Source organism: Pezoporus occidentalis, unplaced genomic scaffold, assembly GCF_034315485.1.
Source record: "Pezoporus occidentalis ecotype Australia unplaced genomic scaffold, CSIRO_AGI_Poc_V1 ctg176, whole genome shotgun sequence".
Taxonomy (NCBI): domain Eukaryota; kingdom Metazoa; phylum Chordata; class Aves; order Psittaciformes; family Psittacidae; genus Pezoporus; species Pezoporus occidentalis.
The window spans coordinates 808,339-831,766 of NW_026913596.1; the positions used below are offsets into that span (position 1 = coordinate 808,339).

Below are 23,428 nucleotides of genomic sequence, written 5' to 3' on the forward strand. Positions count from 1 at the left end.
GGTGCCTTCCGGGGCGGGACCGGCACCGGGACCCCCCCTTCCGAGCCCGCCCCGCGCCGGGGGCGGGACTGGGGAGCTCAAAGGGCGCGCGTGAGCGGCGCGGGCAGCGGCCGTGCTGCCGGAGCGAGCCGGGACCGGGCGCGCCGGGTCCCGCGGTACCCCGGGGGGAGCGCAGGAGGGCGGTGGAACCCTGCGGGACCCTGCGGAGCCCTGCGGGACCCTGCGGGACCCTGCGGAGCCCTGCGGAGCCCTGCGGGACCCTGCGGAGCCCCGCGGCCCCCACCGCATCCTGCAGCCCAGAGCGCTGGGGATGGAGGGCAGGCTGGCATCTGCCCTGCGGTCCCCGGCGTTACTGAAGGTGCTATCCCTCTTCATGCTCTGTCTGAGCGCTTCCCAGGGCTGCTTTACCCGGAGGCAGGGGGGACGTCCTCCGCAGCGCTGAGATGTGGTACCCAATTGGGAACGCACTAAATTGACTTCAGGGGCGCTGGGGTTGCAGATACCCACCTTTCACACGTGCTACAAGAGGTCTCTGTTGGGCTCGCTGCAGCCCGTGCTCACAGGAGCCTGTTTACATGGGGAGCGTCGCGGCTTTCTTTAAGGTGACTTATAAAAGCGTTACAGGGTTGAATTTAATGCTGGGAAACCTTTAACGCTGCAGCTCTTTGCATCAGAGCGTCCTCTTCTCCCTGCAGACCCAGGGGATGGGCGGTCATGGCCCAGGGAATGGTGGTGGCCCAGGGGATGGATGGTGGTGGCCGAGGGATGGCCACAGCCCGAGGGGTGACCACGCCACTGCCCCTTGCAGCCAGACCAGCCCGGACCCTCCTGGTAAGTTGTGCCCTGCCCGCTGTGGCCAGCATGGCTTCCTGAGGCACAGCGTGGGTGCTGAGGGGGGCTGGATCCGCATCCCCGGCTGTGTCCTGGAGAGGGAGCCACGCTCCTGTTCTATGCTTGCTCCCTCCGAGCACAAGGAGCACAAACCCCTCTGACCCTTCCTGCCGGTGGGCATCTGGTCGGGGTCTGTGCCGTGCCTCATGCAGGGCCCTGGGCTTCCACCTCTTGCACGTCCAGGTACCGCATTCACCAAGGCCGGACCCAGAGCGAGGACGGCCGAGTGCGAAGAAGCCTCTTGGGTCACAGAAGTGCGTGCTGGAAGTCCCTGGGAGCAGTCCTGGCGTTCCCTGCTGTAAGAGGAGTCCTGACGTTTAACGTCCGGACAGGAAAGCGGAGGCCTGAATTTATTGTACCCCGGAGCTCTCCCCATCGTTATAAAACATCTTGATGGAGCTGCCTTTCTTCTCCAGGAAGAATGAACGGTGTTGTCTTCCCATCTGCTCTGCTTGGCAGATACTTCACTTTAAGTGGAAGCATGAGCCCCTCTTACCCACGCTTTGCTCTGACCCAGGGGATGTGTGCAAGTCCTGTGACTTGGGAAGGGTTGAGGTGCAAAAAGGAGCTGCCTGCTTCCTTCTGTGAGCTGCCAGCTCTTGGGCCCGGCTCCTTGGTGGCATTAAGTCCTGATGGAATGGTGGCAAAATACGTGTGTGGTGTGGGCACTGCAACACCCAGACCTTCCCCTCCTGCTCTCACAGGGTCTGTATGTGCCATAGATCAGGTCTGCAGCTGCACTGATTCCCCCTCACCCTGGGGAGAGGTTGCTGCATGTTCTTGAGGTGGGAGAGCTGTAGTGCAGCATCCCTGCTCTGCTCTGCTCTTCCCCATCCTGCTGTCCCGGCTGCCATGCACCCGTCCATCCCTCCGTCCAGGACACAAGGAAGGAAGGATGGCAGGAGCCCTCTGCCAGGCCGGGCAGCTGATGCCCATGGCAGCTCTCTGGAAGAGGAAACTGCAGTGAACCAGCTCAGCGCTGGGCTTGGCACTTCTCCTCCTGTTCTCTACTTCACAGGGGCCAGTGGGCTGTCACCCAGCTCCAGCAACATCCTTACCAGTGCCTCTGCTTGTGCTGTTTCCTTATGGAGCAGGGAATTTGCTGGGGAAAAGGCAGGCAGGAATCTCACCTCGTTCCCCAAGTCCCTCTTTGCCTGGTGCATTCCCCACCACCCCAAGAGCTGGCTGTTAACAGCACTAAGCGCAGGTCGGATGTGTCCTTGGCTGGTTCATGGCCTTTATTCCTTGGGGACTGATCCTTTTTGTTACCTGCTGGAGCACAGAGGAGAAGATTCAGCCTCTGGGGGTTATTCTTGGAGCTGCTGGACAAGGGGGTTGGGGTGGTGTGCGCGGCGTTGGCCTTAGGCAGTGCAAAGAGCTGCCTTGGAGAAACCAGCCCGAATCACGCTGCTACTGTTCCGCAGGGTCTCCCCCTCCTCTCCGGGGTTGGACACGGCCGGTGGGAGGGATTTGTGGCTGTCAGCAAGAGGAGAAACAAGAGAGCATGTGAGGGAGCAGAGGGGAAGGCAGGAGGGAAGTTCAGTTACTGCCTTGGAAAGCAGGGAAGCTGCTCTCCGTGTGTGCGGGACTCCATCCCCTCTCCGGAGGAAGGTGGGAGCTGTGGCAGCAGCAGAGGATGGCTCCATGGATGCAGATGGGGTAAAGGAGCTCTCTGCCTGCTCTGGGAGCTGGAATGCTCCATGCACAGGAGAGTCTTTTCTCTTCCCGGGTGCTGACTTTCACATTGCCTTGTGAAGCGGATCACAACTCCAAACCGGCTCCAGACCCACATGAGGCTTCGCTGCTGGAGGGAGCCCGGGTCCTGTGAGCCACCGGCTCTTTGGGCTCTGTCAAGAAGCAAATGCCAGAAGGAAAAGTCACTTCTGTGCCCTTCCCTGCGAGCAGATGAGCATCGGAAGACAGGTCTGGCTTGGGGGACATCCCGGTGACAGCCTGTGCTGTAATCACTTCCCATGGACCCAGGGAACTTGCTGAGCTGACCGGTGCAGGAGCAAGCATCCAGGAATGATGAACATGCCCTCCCTGTGCAAGAACTCCCATGTGCTCCTATAGCATTCCCTTTAGAAGAGGAGCACACCAATGAGCTGGGAGCAGGAGTGTCCTCTGAGGAACAGGAGAGAGGGCTCCGAGGTTTTCCAGGCATTGGAAGCACTGTGGGTGCGATGGGGTCTCATGCAGCAGCACTGGTGTTCATCCTGGCCCTGCGAGTGTCCTCTCTTGCTTCTGGGAGCAAGCTCCAGCCCCATATGTAAGTAGCAATAAGAGCATCCTTGATGGGGGGGGAGGTTGTAGGGCAGGGAAGTGTAAAGCAGAAGCTAAATGTGGTACTTCCAGCTCTAGGGGGAAGGGAAGAGCAGGAGAGTGAGGGGGGGGGGGGGGTCCTGTGCTGCTTTCTCTGCTGCCAGCGGGACAGAAAGGGGAAGAGTCATTGAGAATGCAGAGCCTTTGCTTGCTGTAACGCTGTTTGCAACCACGGTGCCTATTGTGGGAGTGCAGGAGGTGACTGCAGTGGGAAAGCTGTGCCCTTTCCTCCCAGGCCTGCTGGGTTTATGGCACTTCACGCATGGTCCTTCCCCCTTTCGCTGTCGGCAGCAGCACGCAGCCCGTTCTGTTCAGTTACACTTTACAGTTACCGTCGGGTGTTACTCCTTTGGCTTCCTTGGAAACCCTCCTTGTGGATCTGGTCCCCTGCCAGAAGATGATCTCCCCGTGCAGGGGGGCTGCTCTAATCCCTTTGGTAGCGAAGCGGCGTCGCTCGCGCCGTGTGCCAGCTCCAAGCTGCTCTCCGGATGGTTTTGACTTCCTGATTGATAAGGGCCCCTTTTCAGCAGATAAAGGTCCCACAAGAAGATGCTTTCTCTCCCTTTGTCAGAACTTTGTGCTCCTGCCTCGACAACTCCTTTTAGGAACTTCTTGGATGAGCCCCTAGGGATGTGTGCCAAGGCACTGGAGGAAAGAAAGCAGCAGCGCCTGGGAAGTGCTGTCCCTTCCCACAGGGCACCGCTGCACACACAGCCACTCTCTGGGGCACACAGGACCCTTTCTTCTCTGTAATAAATGACACCCGCAGGGTTTTGCTGCCAGACGTGTCCGTGGGGATCCTTCCAGCCCTGGTTTTGGATGAGCAGATGCTCAGAGGTGGCCCCCCCCGCCCCAGCATCAGCTCACAGCAGTCCCTGTGTGCCCCTGGGGGCATGAAACGGCTCCGCTGCAGCCCTTGTGCTGCTGCAGTGATGTGTGTGGAGCTTGGCAAGGCCACGGCTTGGCAGTGGGCACACGGTGGGGTGAGGAGGGGAGCGATGCCGGGGAGTAGGAGGTGTGCTCTCATCCCACAGGCACTGCCAGGGGTAGTGAGTGCCCTGCAGCAGCCCCATGTGCTTCTCAACGTCCAGGGTATTGAGCGGGACCTCTTCTATAGGAAGTATTTGTGCGAAAGGATTGGAAGCAACAGGAATGATCCCAAGTGAGGAATGGCTCATAACTTACCGAGTCAGAGACAAAGGTTTCCCTCCTCTTTCTTAGTTAAAATCTTGGTGAAAGAGCATTAGGTTTAGACAGAAATGAAATGCAAGTGGTGCTTCCCTCATTTTCCCCCTGAGCTCCCTCAGTTCACTTACTTAATGGCATTAGTTTTACAGCCCTTAGCTCTGAATGAGTGAGAAAGCATCTAAGCGGACTGAATTCTAATCTGAAGCACTATTAACAAAACAGTGTCTCATTTCTAGCGGCAGGATAATTTGTTTTCCAAACAGTCAGGAGATGCAGATGTCGTCGGCGTTTGCATTGAAAACAGTCAGGAAACCAGTCCCCTAGGTGCAAAGAGCGCACATGCATTCTTCATTAGCCGAGAGTGGACGGAATGGAGATTTTCCATCTGTAAGGACGGGTTTGTGATGTTCGCTGTGCGGTTTTACCGATTCATTCAGGCCTAAAGACATGCTGCTGAGAGACAGCGGTGCCCTTTCTGCCCCGTGTGCTTCACTGGTAACAGGCTGCTCAGCAGGGCATCGCAGTGCTTCGGGGGTGCCTGGGCTGCACTGATTTAGTGAGACGAGGAGGCAGGTCCTGTGCGCGGCACAGCCTGTCCCGCAGGAAGCAGCTCCCTCACCACTGCTTCTGTGTCCAGGCCGAACGTCTGCGCGGAGCCGGAGGTGCTCATCGTGGGGCAGCGGCAGCCGCGTGTCCAGGCCTTCACCCGCAGCGTCCACGTGTGGAAGCCGGACTGCGGCGCCCGGCGGCGGTGCGCGGGCTACGAGCGCAGGTGCGTGCTCTTCCTTCCCAGCGCTGTGGGTTACGGGGAGCCCATCGTGTGCCCTGGGGGGGGTCCGGCCCAGGGACCAGCCTCACTAACTGCGTGGTGCCCTCAGAGGAGCCGTAGCAGGCAGGAGGGGCTGTGAGCATGGCAGCAGTGCGAATAATGGACAAGTAATGGACCTTTGTTACCTACCCGGTGGGCAAACTGCTGTGCCCGATCTTCTCTGTGCTCCACCTGCTCTTCCGCCCTCATCGGCCGGCTACAAGCCTTCCCAAAGCACTGATTACGGTAGTAGTTTCAAAGCGGCATCTTGGGCTAGAGACAGCTTTAAAGCCTTGGCTTGAGGAATTCCTCCTAACCTGTAATTGCCGGTAATTACCGTGGTGATGATATCTGCGTGGTGGTTCCGAAGGAGCAAACAGAGTCCCTCTTTTGGCCGTGTTTAATGTTCGAAATGAGAGGCGCCCTGTCTGCTCCTGCTTCAAAGGCTGGGAACTCTTGAGAGCCAGATGCCCCTTTGGTCCTTTCATGTCTGGTTTTGAGGCTGTAAGTCAAGGGACTGAAGTGAAAAAACTCTGTTGTGCTTCATTATAAAGATCAGAACAGCCTATGCTAAACCTGTGTTCCTGGTGGGAATACAGAGGTGAAGCCTGGAGGTGCTATGGGGGCTTTCACACAAGGAATTCTAAAAGCGAGGCAGCAAAAGGACTATGAGCAGAACTTAGCAGTACAAGAGCAGAACTTCCCCCAGGCAGGGTTTTGTCCCACATCCCCTCCCTCTGAACTTCTTCTGGGAGCTTATCCCAATAGGTGGAAGATCTCCTGCCAAGCTCCCTTGTGCTGAGCGGCCGAGGGCAGCAGAGCACGGGTTCAGCATTCCCAGGGATGCTCCCTCTGGAGCTGCTCCAGCTGGACCTGGCTCTGGCAGCACAGGGAGCAGGAAGCGCATTAACAGCTTCAGGATCTGACACACACGGGGCTGGCCTGGAACTGCTCCTGGTGCCTTTGAGGACATGGATGCAGCCAGGAAAATCCAGCATCTGCTCTTCCCTTCCCTGGCACATCATTCGGTGCTGCTGCCCAACTCGGCTGCTTGGCAAGGAGCAGCACCAGTTGCTGATGTGCCATATCCATAGGTGTTAGAGCTGTGTCCTATGTGTAGTTAGTGTCCTAAAATCCATGGGCATGCTCAGGGTGCTGCAGACCCTGCCACAGCCCCATTGCTGTGCCTGCAAGTGCAGTGTAGGGGGGTGAGCTGGGGACAGGAGGTGGTTTTCTATTGAGTTTGTGCATTCTGCAGCCAGGAGCATTTGCTTTCAGAGGACTTGCACGTATGGGATTGCAATGCTACCTGAAAGTGAGCACAAACCTTGCTCTGCACCAGCCCAGGATGTGGGCCCTGCCTGTCTGCTCCTTGGCAGCTGACCAGCGCATCCCCTGGGCTGCACATCCCGCTATTCCTGGGAATGGGATGGTTTTCCTACTGGTTGTGCAGTCTTCCTGAATTAGGTAAGGATAGGAGGTAGCTTTGCTCCCCCTGCAGTAATGCATCTTGGAGGAGCAGCAGCACTGCCCCAGAGGGGCTGGATGCTGGTTTACCAGCAGCAGGATTTTCAAGCCTGGGTTCCATTAGTTCTGGGTTGTTCAATGTTTTCTGTGCCAGGGACTCCTTAAAGCACAAAGGAAAACAGAACCACTGAAGATAAAGAATCTCTGCGGTTCTCTCCAGTCTGCAGCATCCGGATACCCACAGGCAGCTGAGCCTGGCAAAATATTTGCATCTCCTTGAGAACCCACTTGAGCCGAGTTAGGGATGTGAAGTGTCCAAAGGCTCGTGGAGATGAGGGTGGGAGGGAGCAGAAGAGAGCCTGGGGTTAGTCCTGAGCTGTCCTGCGCTCATTTCTGACCTTACACAGGGCTGTGGAACAGGCTGCTCACTGCCATGCATGGGAAGAATGGTGTTTTCCAGCCTGTGGCATCCACTGTGTCCATTCCTGTTTCCCAAGGTGCCGTGTTTGCCATAACGGGCTGGGCTGGGCGATCACTCTGAGTCCCATGTGGGTCCAGCTGGACCCAAGCCCAATTGCTGGTTGCTCTGGTGTCTGAGGGACTGCAAATTGCTTTCTCAGCTGCTTCTGGGACACAACTATTTCCTTCTGAATTTGTTAACAGCTCGTCCAGGGAAGCATTGGTATCTGCTCCTGTTTGTCAGCTGTGCTTCCATGTGCTGGCTGGCACAGGAGAGCAGCCACAGGGCTCCTGCATGGGGATTGATGGCTCGCTGTGATTTTGGGGGGTGGGGGGGGTGGTTTGCAAGCATCCAGCCAGACCCAAAGAGCCAGACTGAGCTGGGGTAAACGCTTCCAGTGGACACGTACAACACATCTGCGGCACCCAAGAGCTGTTGTTGTTTGTCCGCTTCGCTTTGGTGCGCTCGGTTTCATGTTGTGCCAAAGGAGCTTTTTGAGAATCAGCTTCAAACGTGGTCCCTGTTTCAGGTTTCCCAGAGACAAAACAGCGAATTTCCGGGGAGGGGAAAGGGTCACGTCTGTTTATTTGTGCTTCAGATCAATCCCTGCTTCCCTGCCCCACATTCCACCCTGGAAGTCACTGGAAGGAGGCATTAAAGAGACCTTCAGCCCCCAGTGGAGCGCGGTGTCCCGGCTCTGCCGAGCCTGGCTGTGGAAAACACAACTATGTGATGAGCTTTTTGAGCCATAGAGTCAGGGAATGGTTTAGGTTGAAGGCACCTTAAAGCTCATCTGGTTCCAACCCCTGCCACATGCAGGGACACCTTCCACTAGAGCAGCTTGCTCCAACCTGGCCTTGAACAGTGCCAGGGATGGGGCAGCCACAGCTCCTCTGGGCACCCTGTGCCAGCGCCTCAACACCCTCATAGTCTCTCATATCTCCATCAGGATTCCGATGCTTTTTTAGCTCAGACACCCCCTTTGCTCACTAGAACTGACTGAACTACCTTAACATTTAAATTTCCTTTACAACTGAGTAGTTTGAGAGGAGCTCGGAGCTGTGAAATAGCTTAGCAAAGGAGAAGAGTCAGGGGTGTTATAGGACCCGGCTGCTCATCTCTCCTCTTCCCAATTGGAGCACATTAAGAAGTGTTTCCTTGGCATCAGCGATCATTGCTAGACCAGGTGGAAAATGTCAGCACATTTGAAAAGCTAATTCCTGCCTCTGTGTGCACCCGCAGGTAGAGTTACAGCCTTCCCGTTCCCGTGTTCCGCAGGAATTCACGTTGTCCGGGTGGAATCTGGGTTTGTTGTCTTTCAGAACTGGCTATTACACGGGCTACAGGCAGGTCTACAAGGTGATGTACCAGACCACGTACAAGTGCTGTCCAGGGTGGTCCCAGCTTGGAGGCGATGCCGGCTGTCTCTACCGTGAGTATCGTGCTCCTCGGGTGCGGGTCTCCATCTGCTGCTGGCAGGGTTGGGTTTGGGCTGAGGATGCTCAGTCCAAGCCTATCCCTGCAGTAAATGGTATAAAAATGGCTTCAAAAAGAGCTGGGATGGGGGGGGTGTTATTTGTATTCCTTTTACCTGTGCATCGGGGGGGGTTCTCTGGCTTCCCAGGAAGTGCTGTGTGTTGCTTCCCGGTTTTCCCATTTCCCCATCGCAGCACGGAAGGGTTTTCAGTCACATTCATTCCTCCCCTTGCCAAACGCTACTAAATGTATAAAATCAGGCCCAAACTGGTGTTTCAAGTGGTGCCGTTGGCAGAAGCTCTGGAAAGCTGTAATCCAAGCCCTGAGTGGGCTTGTCACTCACTACAAAAGCCAGTAATTGCTGTCTGTGTGATCGAGCGTGCCAGTGACGGATGATGTGCCGGCTGGTTGGTTTTACTCGGCCTTCATTAGAGATGCTTCCTTGGAAAAGGCAGCCTTTGGCCAATTGCTGGGGAATTTGGCCTCAGGGCTGCACTCCCAAAGGACTGGATTTTGGCCAGTGGTTCCTCATTGGAGCCTGCTCCCTGGCCATTCCCACTCCAAACCGTGGGTGAGAGTGGGATTCACCTCTCAACTGACTGGGATGAGGCTCCTCAGCTACTTTGGGAAGGGGGGGGGGGGGGGTGTCGGGTGCTATAACTGTTACTTGAATACTCACTGAACTTGAGACCCGCCTTGTCCCCCCCATCACCTGCTCCCTCCATAGCCAAAGGTGGGCATTTGGTCCCTGTGGGACCCAGCAAGGGATGTTGAGGCATCCCATCAGCTGCGTCCTGCTGGGGATATACTGGTCTTTGCTTCTGAGGTGTGGAGAGCAAAGTAAAATCTTCTCTTGAATCAAACAAAGGCTTATCTGAGCATGTGTGTAGGAATAAATGTCGCCATCAAGGCAGAATCACCCAGGCTCCCTGCGCTGTGTTATTAATTCTCTGCCTGGCTGCATACTAGAGCTCTGATCCTTTCTGAACTGTGCTATTGGAGGTGTGCTCCTGCCTGCACCATAGAAAAGCAGCTTCTTTTTAAGTAATAGGCAGGCAAGCCAACAAAGGGTTTGGGATCCAACCTGCCTTGCCAGCAAGGGGATGAAAGCTGCTGTGGCCAGCTCCATTGTAAAGGTGATTTAGGTTGTAATTGAGCCACAATGTAGGAAAATGTCTCCCACAGGTAGTCACCTTTTGTTCCATAGAGAAGCTGCGTATGCCTTCTGTGTGCTGTGATGCTTGAAGCAAAGGTTTGAAAGGCAAGAAGAAAAAGGTGTGTCTAGCAGCCAATCTTTATTCTTCCTGTTCAAAAGCCTGCAGCACAGGAGAGCAACCCCACTGTGCCGGAGGAAGCTCCATGGGTGCTCAATAACCCGCTGTCGGCGCACGGATAACCACCTCAAATGAACTCAGACCAGTGCGGGCTGTGATGGTTTTTCCTGCTGAGGAAGTGAGTAATTCCATCCAGGAAGGAAGCAGGGAAAAGGAAATGAAGCTGCTCAGGGCACGCTCTTAACTCATCATCCTCATCACTGGGACCAGCACTCGGAAGCTGGACAATGGTCTCCACAGGCTGCTGGCTGCAGGGTCAGAATAGAAAGAGGAAGACTAGAAAAGAGGGAGGTGCAGCTCTTTGAGACTCCCAGTTAATGTCACACTCGCTGCTGATGTGCTGCTGGTGTTTATTTTCTTGTCGTGCTTCCGTCGGTAGTTCCTGCTGCTCTCTTTTAAATGGGTCTTGTTTACACGTTTGCTGTGTATTATTCCCAAGAGCAGGAAAACTAGTGGATGTTTTGCAGCTGGAGAGTAAGCTGAAGGCCAGGTTGCAAAGTCCTAGCTTTTCCCTTGCTTCCCCCCATTCAGCCTTATACTTCAAAGCGAGAATGTGGGTGATGTGATCAGTTAAATGGTATTTCAGGAGGAAGGACAGGGATGCATCCTGTGCCATGGCGCAGCGTGACAACGCTGGTCTAGCGTAGCTGGAGGAGCATCCCACAGCCTGGACCGAGCCCAGGGGGTGGCTCTGCCTGGCTGGTGCCTATGCAGGAGTTTCTATCCTGATCTTCAGACTCTCCTAAGGAATGCTTCTGGTTTCTTCATAACTGAGCCCTCATCCCGAGGAGCTCCCAGCTTTCGGGTTGCAGGGGTGTGATGACTTTTCCTGCTGTGGCCTTGACCAGCTTGTTCTTCTGGGCCAGAAGAAGGTGTAGGAAGGACTGGCCAGGGAAATGAGTCACTAAGTATTAGTGTAGTGCTGAGGCAGGGAAACAGCCAGGGCATGATGTGTGTTAGAGGGTTTTCTGCTCTGCACACAGCAATCGCCAGGCAGCCTGTGATCACTGGTGTAGCTGAGCTGAACGCAGCGAAGCTGTGCCAAAATATGTCAGCAGGATTTGTGGCCCTTCCTATCTGTCTCCAGAGATCATTGATCGTGTTCCAGGAGCACAAAGGTGGGGAAGGCTGTTGCTGCTGACAGTTTAATTAGAGCTGTCGGAGGCCACACGATGGAATCGCTCCAGCAAGGACATCTTATCTTGCCTTCCCTCGGAGGCTGGCATCCCATCACTGCAGCGCTCTCCTCGCCCCAAATGCTGGCCTGTTCATCACTTTCCATTAAAATACTGAGAAATCAACCCATCTGATGTGTTCTTAGGGGAAATTTTCACCACTGTAGACTTGTGTGTAGCTGGTCAAGGGCAGCTGAGCCTTCTGGTAGGAGCATGAGGGCTTATTGCGCTTCCATTGCCTTCTCTCCTGGAGCATTCATCCTCTCAGTCCTTTTGGGAATGAAAAAGGTCAGAAGTCAAGACACCCTCTGCATTTTTAGCATGGCATCAGGTTCTTTCCCTGCTTGATTACTGATAGATTGACTTCCAGAGTAAGCTTCTCGGTTTCAAGTGGCCTCTGAGATGCTACTTAAATTCCACATGGGTTCAATAATGCAGTTAAAGCCCTTGCTGATTAGGATGAGGGGCCTGCATGTCTGGCAATCCTTGTGGCCTCTCCTTTCACTATGTCTGCAGCGATGGGTGGGAATGCCCAAGCCCAGTTCTGATGAGCAGGCTGAAGGAAATGGAGCAGCCCAAGTGAGCAGAGGCTGGCCAAGAAGCAGCTTGGCCGTTGTGTGGCTGGATAGCTGCTTCTGCCAGCAGCGTGGTTTGCTCTTTTGGTGCCTCCATGGAGAAGCTCGGTTTGAGCTGCTGGTCTAAGGCTTCAGTCACCCTTCCTGGTTGTCGTTAATTGGAGGTTTTGTTCAGATCAGGCTCTGCTCTGATTTCCCTATTAGGGCTTCCCTTTGTGTCTCACCTCTTGGCTCCTGGAGGCTCATTGTTTTGTCAGCTGAAAGGCTTTGCCTGAACTTCTGAACCTCGGTGTTGGTTGGACTCCCACCGTGGGCTCCCCTAGGAGACCGTCTTTGTCCACGCGGAGGATGGCCACATTGTACCTCAGGGAGCCCATGTGCTGAAGGAAAAGTGCTTTTCCTCATCACTCTTCCTTTTAAATCAATCTCTTGTCTTCCCAAGAACCCCACCTTGCTAACTCCGCACCAAAGATGCTGTCTGGCCTTTCAAGCAGAAGGCGGCCATGCTTTCTGTAATTTATCCTGTCTTCCCTGTTTCCCACAACAGTGCCATTACTCTATTCCCAAATTTCTTTCCATTAAATTCTGTCGCTCTGAATTAGGAGCTGATTTGCAGAAGGCTTGGAGGACACGAGAGAGGGAGCCTCGCAGGCCCCCGGGCCCCCTGGGCTGGGAAGCGGGTTGTTGTGATTTCCACTCTGGCTGTGCCAGCCTGAAACACAGAGCAGGGAATTGTCCGGCTCATTCAGGAATTCTGGGGCACAGCCAAGAATAACACCCGTATCTTCTAATCCCTGGTTTGTGTTGCTGCAATTGCTCCTCATATTTTCCATTGTTGTGCTTTGGGTTTCACTGAACTGCTTCAGAGGGCTGAGTGATGCTGGCACACAGGGCTGGAGACAGGCTGAGCTTCACTGGGCCCCTGCCTAAAACCTGGTTCTTAGGGGATCAAGGTGAAGTAGGCAGGGAAAACCAAATCAATTCACCATGCAATTTGGTCACAGAGCCAATTCTGTCTAACAGTGTTTGGGCCTGAAGAAAAGGCATAAAGCAGAAGCCAGCCCTTCTTGCAAGCCTACAGCCAGCCACACGTGAGGCTGCAGCTCCAGCAAATCCTGGTGCACATCTGGAGATGGGAAGTTGCAATGAAACAGTCACTGCCCAGAGCTCCTTCTGCTTTGCCATGTGGGAGGACAGGCACAGGGAAGGGTTTGTGATCATCACATGCATGGCTCAGCTGGGCAGGATGCTTGGGAAAGAGATTCCCAGGTTCCAGTGTTCTGTACCAGCAGCCCAGCACGGGGTTGAGACGGGATCACCGTGGTCCCCAGGGATATGTGGCTATGAAGAGCAACTAAAACATTAGATGAGAAGATAGCAAGTTTCTGAACCAACATTTCATCACTGTTTCATTAGTTTAGGGAGGTGAGTATTTGGGTTTCAATGCTACCTTTGTATTACTAAATAATCCTTTTATTTTGGAGGCAGGATTTGAAGAATCATCAGGTCCTTAAAGGAGCCAAAGCTGAGGCTCGAATATTTCAGCTATAGTGCATCTAAGGTGCAAAGTTTGAGGACTTTGGCTCCCAGTAGTGTGTGCCTTGGGACTGGGATAACCCTGACTCTCCTAGCAGGAGACAAACCTTGCTGTCATCTTTCCCCATATTATTTCCACTAAAGCCAAAGCCAAATCTCATCTCTGCTTCAGCAGAGGATGCTTTCCTAAGGATGCAGCATGTGTTTGCAGGTTGATGGTTCACTTACTCTGCTGGCAGGTTGCTCTGTGCAGGGCAGCAGCATCTTCAGTCACCATAACTGGTGGCTCCATCAGTGCTTGCTCTGTGCTTCTCCTCCTCAATCTGTGTTTCTGAGCCAACAGGTTTTGGATTGCCTGGTCTGTCTTTTGTAATCCCAGCTACTTGAAATAATTATGTTCTCTGGATCCATCAGCTGGGTCAATAGGACACAAGGGCCCCAGTAACATGCAGGTGACCGTGATGCTGTCGGCAGTTGCGGCATATTCCTTGCCAGGATGCTTAAGCTGTAATCCATCGGTCCCCATTGCTGCTCTTGGACCAGAGGTGTCTGCAATCCAGCCTGGGCTGCTGGACCAGCTCCCACTGAGAAATGCTGGATGATACCATGAGATCTCTTGCACCATGTTGACAGGTGAAGCTCTTTTTGCTCCCCATCGACAGGAGCTTGTTCTGTGTCCGTACACTTTGACAAAGCACGGCACATGTGACAGCATCGCTTGTTCACAGTGTTTCTCCTTCCAAGATGATCATTTTCTAGTGGAAATTGAAACCATTGTCTGTGTTGTGTGAGTTATGGGAAATAGACGTTTCACTGGAAAAACACACCCTTGTTTGTGGTTTTGTTTGGGCGATTTCAAAAGGTGGATTTCAGAAGCCTAATTGGGCATTCTCTGTCTCTGTGTACATTTTACACTTCACTTGGTGAGAACAGAGAAACGTGGCTGCTCAGGCTTCCGTACAGTTTAGCTCTATTTCATCCCTCACCCCTTCGGAAGGTGACGCTGCTTTTGGGTCACTGGGAAAGCTCAGAGGAGAGGTGGGAAGCACCTTCCAGGGGTTATTCCTGACAGGTATATCCCATTTCAAAATAAATAACTTCTTTACCTGATATGATTCTGCACAAGCCATTTTCTGACTATTATGCCCACTTCTTGGCTGGAAAAGTGTTGTTCCATCAACAGTCCTGCAGCTCTGCTGCTGATTTCCTGCTAATCCTCACATAGCTGCACTGTAAAAAACCCTTAGACATTGCCCAAGGTATTTTACCTCCTGTGCTTTGAATTTTGAGTGGGAACTTCATCAGGGAGTGGGTGTTTATTAGTGCCTGTGCACTTCCCATCCTGATCTCGGGAATTCTTGTATCCCTCATCTCTGCAGCTGCCTGTGGTTACGGGGTTTGTTTCAATGGTGGGAACTGCGCAGAGGGATCATCACAGCTCTGCCATTGCTCCTCTGGCTTCCAAGGACCCCGCTGTCAGTACGGTAAGGAGCCTTTGCGTGTTCTTCCTTTCATTTTCAGGTGGAAGGGGAGAGGGTAAAGACAAGGGATGCCCCTGGCCGCTGTTTTACCTGCAGAACTCCAGTAATCCGCTCTCTCCTGGTTTTGGCCACTGTTTGTAACGTTTGGGGAACTTGGATGTTTGGAAAGGAAATGCTTATCGTGACTTGCTGTGAAGCATAGCCCTGCGCTGTACAATAGCCTTTATTCCTGGCTGCCATCAGCAGTGGGATTTGCTGGAATCGGAGAAGGAAGCTGATTAAAGTTGGGTCAAACAAAGAAACCCCGGGGTCGTGGCCTGTGGAGTGAAGCTCAGCCTGGGGGAGCGTGGCGATGGGCTGCCACAACTGGATCAGTGATATCCTGCTTAGGCTTCATTTTGGGGCGGCTAAGCTTTATTTAATTAACCTTCATGTGATATCCAAATGCTCTTCCGGAGGTGCTTGTGCTTCCCGTGTTTGGTGGTTCACAGATGTTCTGATCTGGTAACATGAGAGTCTATAGCAAACAGCCCCTGAGAGCTGGCAGGGCTCCCTGCGCTGCACACACGCTCAGAAAAAACCCAGCCCCAGAGTGACCAGGACAGAGGGTGGGAAGGTCACCACGCGAGCTCAGCAGCTCAGGGAGCATGTGCATCCTGCCACTGTGTTATGAGAGGGCGAGGTCTTAGACCCATAGAGGAGTTTGGGTTGGAAGGGACCTTCAAAGCTCATCTAGTCCAACCCGCTGCAATGCTTTCCATTATTTATAGCATTTCCCAAAAGCCACAGTCCTTGCCACAGGGAATGTGATGATGGAGGATACGGGAAGATCCCTGCCACAAACTCATCCTTCCCTTCCGCTTCCTTTCTCACTGACTCCTGTAAATGATTTTTCTTGGTAAATACTTTTTCAACACGTTCCTGGAGGAAACCTACTTGTCTCTATTCCCGTCTTCTCCTTCACTGCTCAAAGGACTCAGGGTGGTTAACTTCTGTGGTGCCAGCCAGCATTTGTGCTGGGTCTTAAGGATGGGAGGCTTTTCCTCACCTGCCACCTCTAAAAAGCTGTCCTGGTATTGGAGATGGTGATGCCTTCTTGAGAAACAGCTCCCCAGGACAGTTGTGCAGCATTTCCTGGGCTGAACTGGGGCTCTTTGATAAAGAGGCTGTTTAATAAACAGTGTGAAAATAACCCAGAGGGAATGCTGAGTTGCTCCATGGTGATATTCTTTAGTGTCATTCCAGAAATCTCAGTGTCTGATCTTAATGGTATCACCTTTTCTTTCCTGGAGGAAATAGGGATGTGTCTGTTTTAAAGGCAGGACGTTCTCTGTTCTGGCCAGGCTCTTATCATACCTTTCAGCATGGGATATTTTTACTGGCCAGCCTAGAGCAGCAGCAATCCTGTCCTTACCCTGGCTGGAGAGCAGGCGGAACCCCATCAGTCTGGCTCTCAGGGGTGAGACGTTGTCCTTCCTGAGCTCCCTAGCTGCTGGAAGTGGTAGTGTTTGAGCACTGTCCATCTGCATTAAATCCTCTCACTCTGAAGGCGAACCTCTCGATAGGGCCACGAGAGCTCTTTCAGGAAGGTCTGCACTACATCTTGTTTACCCATCCCAGTTTCAGCACCTTTTCTGCTGCCTCTCGGTGCCTTTTTGATCCAGTAAAGTGCTGTCACTGTTGGGATTTATCCCCCCCCTAAAATGTGGTATTGCCAACCTGCCATAAGTGGAGTACAAAAGAGGAGGTTGAGCTGAGCAATGTTATAGTGACTGGAGAGACTGCTTCGGAACGGAGGGAGCAGCTGGGTTGTCCCAGACTCCTTGGTTATCTTCCATGTCTGGTAGATGAAAGGGTTGTAAATGGAGTGTTTGAGGTTTGGTTTGGGCTGAGGCTGTCTTTTGGAGCTCCCCTCTTTGAGCTTGGATGTAAATGACCTTTCTGCAGAGGGCTGGTTGCCGGGAGGGAGGGGGTGCTGGGAGCCTGGGCTCTGCTCCAAGCCCTCCCAAAGGACCCTCAGACCACCCGAGGCTTCGGGGTCCGGGTGAGGTGAACTCGGCATCCCCAAGCAGCGGAGCAGCTCCGGTGCTGCCCGAGACCTCACTCACCGGGGGTTGGAACGTTCACGGCAGGGATGGGGAGCATAAAGCTTGTTGTTACTTGCCTGCCTCTCGTGCTGCAGATCAGCTGCTCGGCTTCAGCCTTTGCTTACTGACCCTTTCCTGGTGGAGTGGATCCTCTCAGCAACACTCAGACTTGGGGCTCCCTGTGGGAATGCTGCTGCAGGGACAGGACCCTTCCTAATTAGCCCGGCTGCGTTTTGAAGGCTCGGCCAGCCCCGGGCTTCTTTAGCTGTGCACAAAGGAGAGGTCAACTGTAAGCAAGCAGGGCCCGTGATTAGTGTCTGCTTTTGCAAGGGCAGCTGAAATGGCTTTGTCACCGCTTCAGGAGACCATTATTGCCCCTTTCTTTCCTAGCGCTGCCCTCATTTACACAAGCATCTGACATGCCCTCCGTGTTGTTTGATTGACTAACGACCCTATTTCTCCTGCTGATCTCTGGAGCTGTTCAGTTGAAGCCTCTGCAGTGTGTTAGGGCATGGGCTGCTTGGGTGGAGGCGTGGGAGAGAGGGGTTTGCAGCAGCCTTGGGGCTAGAGGTGGTATCCAAAGAGAGACACAGGCCTGCAGAGCACACAGAGTTGGAATGGGAAAGGTTTTGTCTTTGGAAGCAAAGGGGAAAAGGAGAACACCTTGTAGACTTAGTCCCAGGAGCCTCTTTCCAAGTTGGAAAGATGCCCCCAGAGAGCATGAATGGGTGACAATGCTTGGCTGGGCTCAGGTGACTTCCCTGGACCAGGGAGATCCCAGTGCTGATTCCAGAATGACAATAGCAAGATATTGTGTTGGTGTTGCATGGATTTAAAGTTCACAAGGCCGATTTAAAGCCCGTTTGTGGGATGAAATAGTGGCAATGGTTCTTCGGGTGTCAGTTTATTGGAGAGAATACACATTTAACATTACCAGGGCTAAATTAAGCTGAGTGTTTCTCCAACAGCCAACAAGTCTGGATACTTTTATAAGCAGTCTCCTGATGCAAAGGCTTAACCTTCTGCTGTGGAGGGGAGAAGAGCCTGAGCCCAGACATTTCTGCTAGTCCATGGTTCTGCCGTGCAGCTCTGCCTGCTGGGATTTTCCCTCTTTTTGGCTCAGGAAGGCAGTGGAACAAGAGCAGCTTGTGCAGAGCTCTGCTTCGTCCTGTGCTATCTGCTTGTCCATCAGCCAAACACGAGGTATTTAATAGCTGGCAAACAGGTAGCGCTGAACTCTTTGAAGAAGTCGGTGAGAGGAAACAAGCCAAGGGTATGCAGGGGCTTATTCAGTTAAAAAGAAGGAGTCTTTTGTGAAGCAAGTCTTTAAAGGAAGAGGAAGGGTGCTGAAGCTGGAGGAATAGCTGGGGTAGTACCTGCGAAGTGAGTTTCCTTGGACTTCCATCCTTTGGGAAACCGGGGGCCCAGGATCCCTCACCAGGACGCACAACACAGTGCTCATTGCAAGCTTCCTGGCACGATCTCTGGATAGAAACCTGGACGTAAATGCAGGGCAATTACTCTATGAATAACTTCACAGTTCATATGATTTGAGTTTCCAGAGGTTAACTGGAGTACAGTGAACAGCCCTCTGCATGTACGCTCTCACGTTTAAAGTGGTCCAGCTTTGTCCAGCATCATCTATGAGTGATGTAGTGTATGCACATGCAAAATACTACTGACATGCTTGTTTAAAGGAATATGATAGTGGGTGAAAAAGAGACTAAAGTCTTCAGGGCCTTACTGGATTTGAAACATGGCTTTCTTGTCCTCTTCAAGCTTTCCTTGGGTTGAACTCAAGAATTAAGGATTTCATTATAATTTAAAAGAGGTGATTGTGTTCAGTGCAAGAAAAATGTATGGCTTAAGTTCTTGAGACGACTTGCAGCTCTTTGCTCAGGTTTTGGCAAACAAATGAGAGAGGAATCCTCTCGCTGACGTTGCATGGGTTTGAAATTTCCATGTAGATCTTTACTGCTGCCACATTAAGGTCTGTCAGGGGTAAGAAAAGCTTGAAAGGGGATTTCTATTGTGCCATGCAGAGAAGACCACATCTCCACCCTGTTCTGAGGGATTCCTACCTTGGGCCAAGCCCTGTGAAGTGCTTCAAAGTGACGCATGGGGTTTGTTTCCCTTTGGTGAGGACTGAAACTCCTCAGCACCTCCCGTGATCAAATCCTTCATTACTGCAGTGCCAGCACCATGGCAGAAGGTCGGCTCCGCGCTAATCTCCCTGCAAGGATTTCCGGGAATGTCTGCAGCCGGCTGTGACCAATTAAAAAGGGGGGTTGTGTTTGCAAGGCAGCTCTCGGAGCTGACAGGGCTCCAAAGAGCTTTACATTTAGGGAGCAGGGTAGCCTACCCTAAGCATTTTCTTCTCCTAAACTATCTGTTGAAAGTAACAGAGCCCGGAGCTGAGACAGGGGATATTTATATAGGGGAGCAGACTGTTTTCCAAGCGATGAAAAATACTCCAGTCTCACAAAGGAGCACTGGGATCCCATCGTGTAATTGGCAATAGGAAGAACCGGATACCTGAGTGCCAAGTAGACTGAATTAATGCTGAATCCTTGGACCGTTACTGGAGAGGACGAGATCATCCCCCAGGTCTGGTAGCCAAGGGCCATCCAAGCTTCCAGCTGCTCACCCAGCTGGCTGCTTCCTCGAAAAGACAGACTGATAACAAACCACAGAGCGGTCCAGCCTATGGAAGGACCGTTTCGGGGGCATGGCTGAGGTGTGCCGCTTCTGTCTGCTTGTGCTTGGCCACTCGCCCCTTTGCGTTTGGCTGTTGTGTGTAATGGAAGAGAAGTGACCCAGGACGGCTTAATGCTCAGGACCTGTAACAGTCATGGAATTGTTTAGGTTGGAAAAGACCTTTCAGATCCTCGAGTCCAACTGTTAACCTAATCTTCCCTTGTTTCCTGGGGATCTCGTGGAAACTGGCGGTGCGGGATCCACACTGGCCATAGGCACAAGGGAACGGGTTCCAACCAAAACAGGGGATTTAGTGAGTGAAATGAGGAGCGGAGGCCAACGCAGAAAAGATAAGCACTGCTGTGAAACCTTCCTGGGATTTTCAGGATTAATGCCTGCTTGCATACATAGCACGGTCTGTAATAAATCATCGGAATGTTGTGCTTCCAATTTCTGGGTTTGGAAAGGTTGGAGAAAATATTTTCTTACTCATTATGTGCTGCCTTCTCCAAAGCGTTTTTGTACAGCAGAGTTCTCTAGCAGGTGATAACATCTTTTAACCAGCCTCTGAAAGCCCTTATCTCCACCTCAGCTGCAGGTTTGCCTTTCATTTCTTGCTTCATTTGTTGTGTTTCAGTCTGTTTCCTCTCCTTTGCTCTCAGCGCTACTGTAGAACTTGTGTGATAATTCAGGAAAGCCTACGTTGAGATTCCAGTCATTACAGATGCTCCTCTTCCCAGGAAGGTGCTCAGAGGATTCCTGCTCCAGAGGTTTAGTTAATGAGAGTTATCAGAGGAAGGGAGGACACTTTCTGTACATCCTTGATCCAAGTTCAAGTGCTTGTGCATTCCTCTTGTGCAATGCAGGTCTTTTCCTGGGCCATAAGCTTGTTCTTCTGTGCTGCCTTAACCCGCCTAAGTTGGTTGATAACAGAGGGGAGGGAAATCTCCCGCTGACATCCCCCACAAGCAGATTAAGGGTGGCAGAGCCAGCAAAGGCATTTGTTACAGCTGCTTTTTACTGTGAAATAGGTTACAAACTTCAGGTGAAAAACGGCATTTTGGAAAATGGGAATCCATCCTGTTGTGCGTATATTTGTGTATGGAGGTTTGTGAACAGTAGGATATAACAGTATATACATGGCTTATAGCATATTAATACCACCAGCTAGTATTTAAGAACATATATTGCATTTTAACAGCTCCCTCATTGGAAACATGGAAGTGATTTGCAGCGCAGTGACTATTTCCCTATTTTCTTTATCATCCTGGCCATACACGAGCACGCAGACCCTTCTGGCACACCCAGACTCACACTTCACCAAAGCCAAGTGGCTCCGCGTGCACACACAGACACGTGCTGTATATAGCTCTGCAGACAGTTTGTCTTTGCATAATTCAGTGTTCGTGGGGCCTTTGTAACCCCTTTAAAATGGGAATATGAAGGGCTTAGACCCTCTGTCTCCATAAACCAGCCAAGAAGCGTATTGGAAGGCCAGCAGGTGTTTTTAGTTTGCTGTATGTGAATGCATATTAACTGTCTGTCTTCTGCCTCCCCAAGCTAATAAACCCTCAGTTGAATCTGGAAGCCCTCCACTCAACCCCAGAGCAGCAGGCGGCCCCGCATGGTGATGCCAAGAAGTCCCACCAAACTCCATTCTCCTCCATGGACCGTCTCTCACAGGCTAGACACTGGGGCTGCTGGCCTTTAGCTGCTCTCTGAAGTAACATCGTGTTGGTTTGCTTTCCCTTGATGCTGGACCCCGAGCTGAAAAGCCTGTCATTTAGGATACTGTCATTGCTGTTGAGTTTTGCCTTGCACATCACTGTGCATGTCATTGGCCGGCCGGCTCAATTCTGGGTGCACACAGGCCGTGGCTATTGGTAGCTTTGCAGTGGATGTGTCTCACCCTACTATGTGCATCTCCCTTGCTCGGGTGCCTTCATCCAGGCTTCACAAAGAGGTCTTGTAGGTGGCAGTGATTTAACTCTTACCGCACTGATTTGAGGTGGGACCCCACTGCAAATAGTACAAATGAACAGTGACAACAAAGACGTAGAAACCCCCATATTTGCCAATTAAAATAGGGATCCTTTTTCTTTAGAGATTTAAGGGCTTGCTTAAAGGCTGGCTAGATCACTACCAGAGCTCCAAAGCAGTTGTTTCGAATCCACGATAATGGAAGTCAGTCATGCTGAGTCGTGGTCCTGGTCTGATCATCGGAGATCAAAGAGCCAAAATAATTCAGCCCTGTGTGATAAATGTGAGTGATGGGTAGGACGCTGGGTGCCTTTCGCTGCTTTAATGGAACGGTGAGCAGTGGATAAAGGGGATGGGTGGGTTTTAAGCTGTTGAAGAGAATCCAGGGGATATGGTGCCTTTCCTCAGCATACCACTGTGTTTCGTGAGGCAGGCTGGGTTTCAGTACAGCAGATGCTGAGATAATGGAGGCCAGATGTATGTCATTAGAGGATACCTCTTTTTACCAGCTGCAAATTGTCCGTCACTTCCTCTGCTGTACATTTCATCGTGAGAAGCTTGAATTCCCACAATTTACTGGTATCTCAGATGTTATCAGGCTTCTCTTTAACTGATAAATAATGGGTTTAAGCAGCCCAAGCCAATCACAAGTGGAAAAGTCAAATAATGCATTGTGATTTGTATTTGTTCAGGAGCTCTGTTATGCTTCGCCTTGATAAACTTGCCCAGAAAATTATATTCTGCATTTAACTTGTAAACCGAATCCCTAGAAAACTCCAAGGATTTCAGTGAAGGAATGCCAGAGATGTTTTTGTGCTTATGTGAGAGTAAGACATGGCTTTTCACTTTGCAGTCTCCAGTGTAACAGGATATGCTCTTTAAAACCACACATTTTTAAACTGCAGAGATGGCTAAAAAGAGACCATTGAGGCGTGCAGACAGTAGGAATGCAGAATGCACCGTGGCATAGCTGGGGATAAATTTGTTATCCCCAGCTCATTATCAAAATGCTATTACTTTACACAGGCCGTTCATCAGAAAGGAGCTGAGGTTTCTGCGAGACTTCGTACGTGGTGTTTGATGCATCTCCCTAGCACACTCTGTTAGTTTCTTAGTCTGTGTATGAATTAGTTCTGGGAATACCCCACTTTCTAAGGCTTTTTCAGATTCTTCCTTCCTGTGTGTGTTTCCCAGGCACAACGCTTCAGAAATCCATATTCTTGAGAAGGTTTGTAAGTCATTTCATCTCAAACCTAGACAAAAGGCTCGTGAGGAAAACCCTGCCACTGACTTACTCTGGGGACTTGCAAGGAATAAAGGACTCAGGTCTCCTACAAGGGAAGTGTCGGAGGTGTCTGTACCACCATTTCACATAGCTGGAAGTGCAGCACCAATTCCTGTGCAGTGCATTGGCCTGGGCCTTTCTAAATGTGCCCATGGAGAGCGGTGGTGTTTGAAATGTGTAAGAGAAACAGATGTAGAAAATGGGTTTTGGGAAACAGGAGATCAGGTAATTGCTCTGGTTTAAAGTGATTTAGGCACTATCCCCCTCCATTGCGGGCTGGGGAACAGCCCTGATCTGCGCAGAGGAATACTTATTCCTAGCAAATAAATACATTATTTCCACCTTTGTTTTTCCTGGTTGCTCAGGATCCCACCTCATTAATAGTGAAGACTTGGGAATGTCAAGTATCTGGAGTATCTGGGTACGGGAGGTGTACAATGGATCTCTGGGGCAGGTGGTCACGGAGCTCCATTTCCTCCTGGAGGTGTTTGGCTCTGATTTGGTTCACCTCTCATTGTGATGGCCTGCACAGCACTGAACGTCCCTGTCGAGCAAAGAGCTTTGAACTGAAACTGCTTCTTCAAGAGGGAATTTCAAGTTTCAAGCATCACATCTGTGCTTTTTTCTGTCTTCCTTTTTTAACTGGTGAATCTAACAAGAGGCCGG

General features: G+C 51.9%; 1 protein-coding gene and 1 long non-coding RNA gene across 3 annotated transcripts in view; one reads left to right on the forward strand and one right to left on the reverse strand.

Annotated features, from left to right (window-relative positions):
- Positions 1-23,428, reverse strand: part of LOC134161579 (uncharacterized) — a 94,513-nt gene that overhangs the window by 4,089 nt on the left and 66,996 nt on the right. The gene's annotated exons all lie outside the window — the stretch shown is intronic.
- Positions 278-21,695, forward strand: LOC134161577 (multiple epidermal growth factor-like domains protein 6). Of its 2 annotated transcripts, XM_062614571.1 has the most exons (7): positions 278-602; positions 675-831; positions 1,075-3,160; positions 5,039-5,173; positions 8,459-8,568; positions 14,612-14,716; positions 21,058-21,695. In XM_062614571.1, exons 3-7 carry the CDS (start codon positions 3,075-3,077, stop codon positions 21,126-21,128), a joined length of 507 nt encoding a protein of 168 aa, XP_062470555.1. In that variant the 5' UTR covers positions 278-602; positions 675-831; positions 1,075-3,074; the 3' UTR covers positions 21,129-21,695. The 2 variants fall into 2 exon arrangements, with proteins under 2 accessions (XP_062470555.1, XP_062470556.1); XM_062614572.1 differs by lacking the exons at positions 14,612-14,716; positions 21,058-21,695 and adding an exon at positions 9,798-10,276.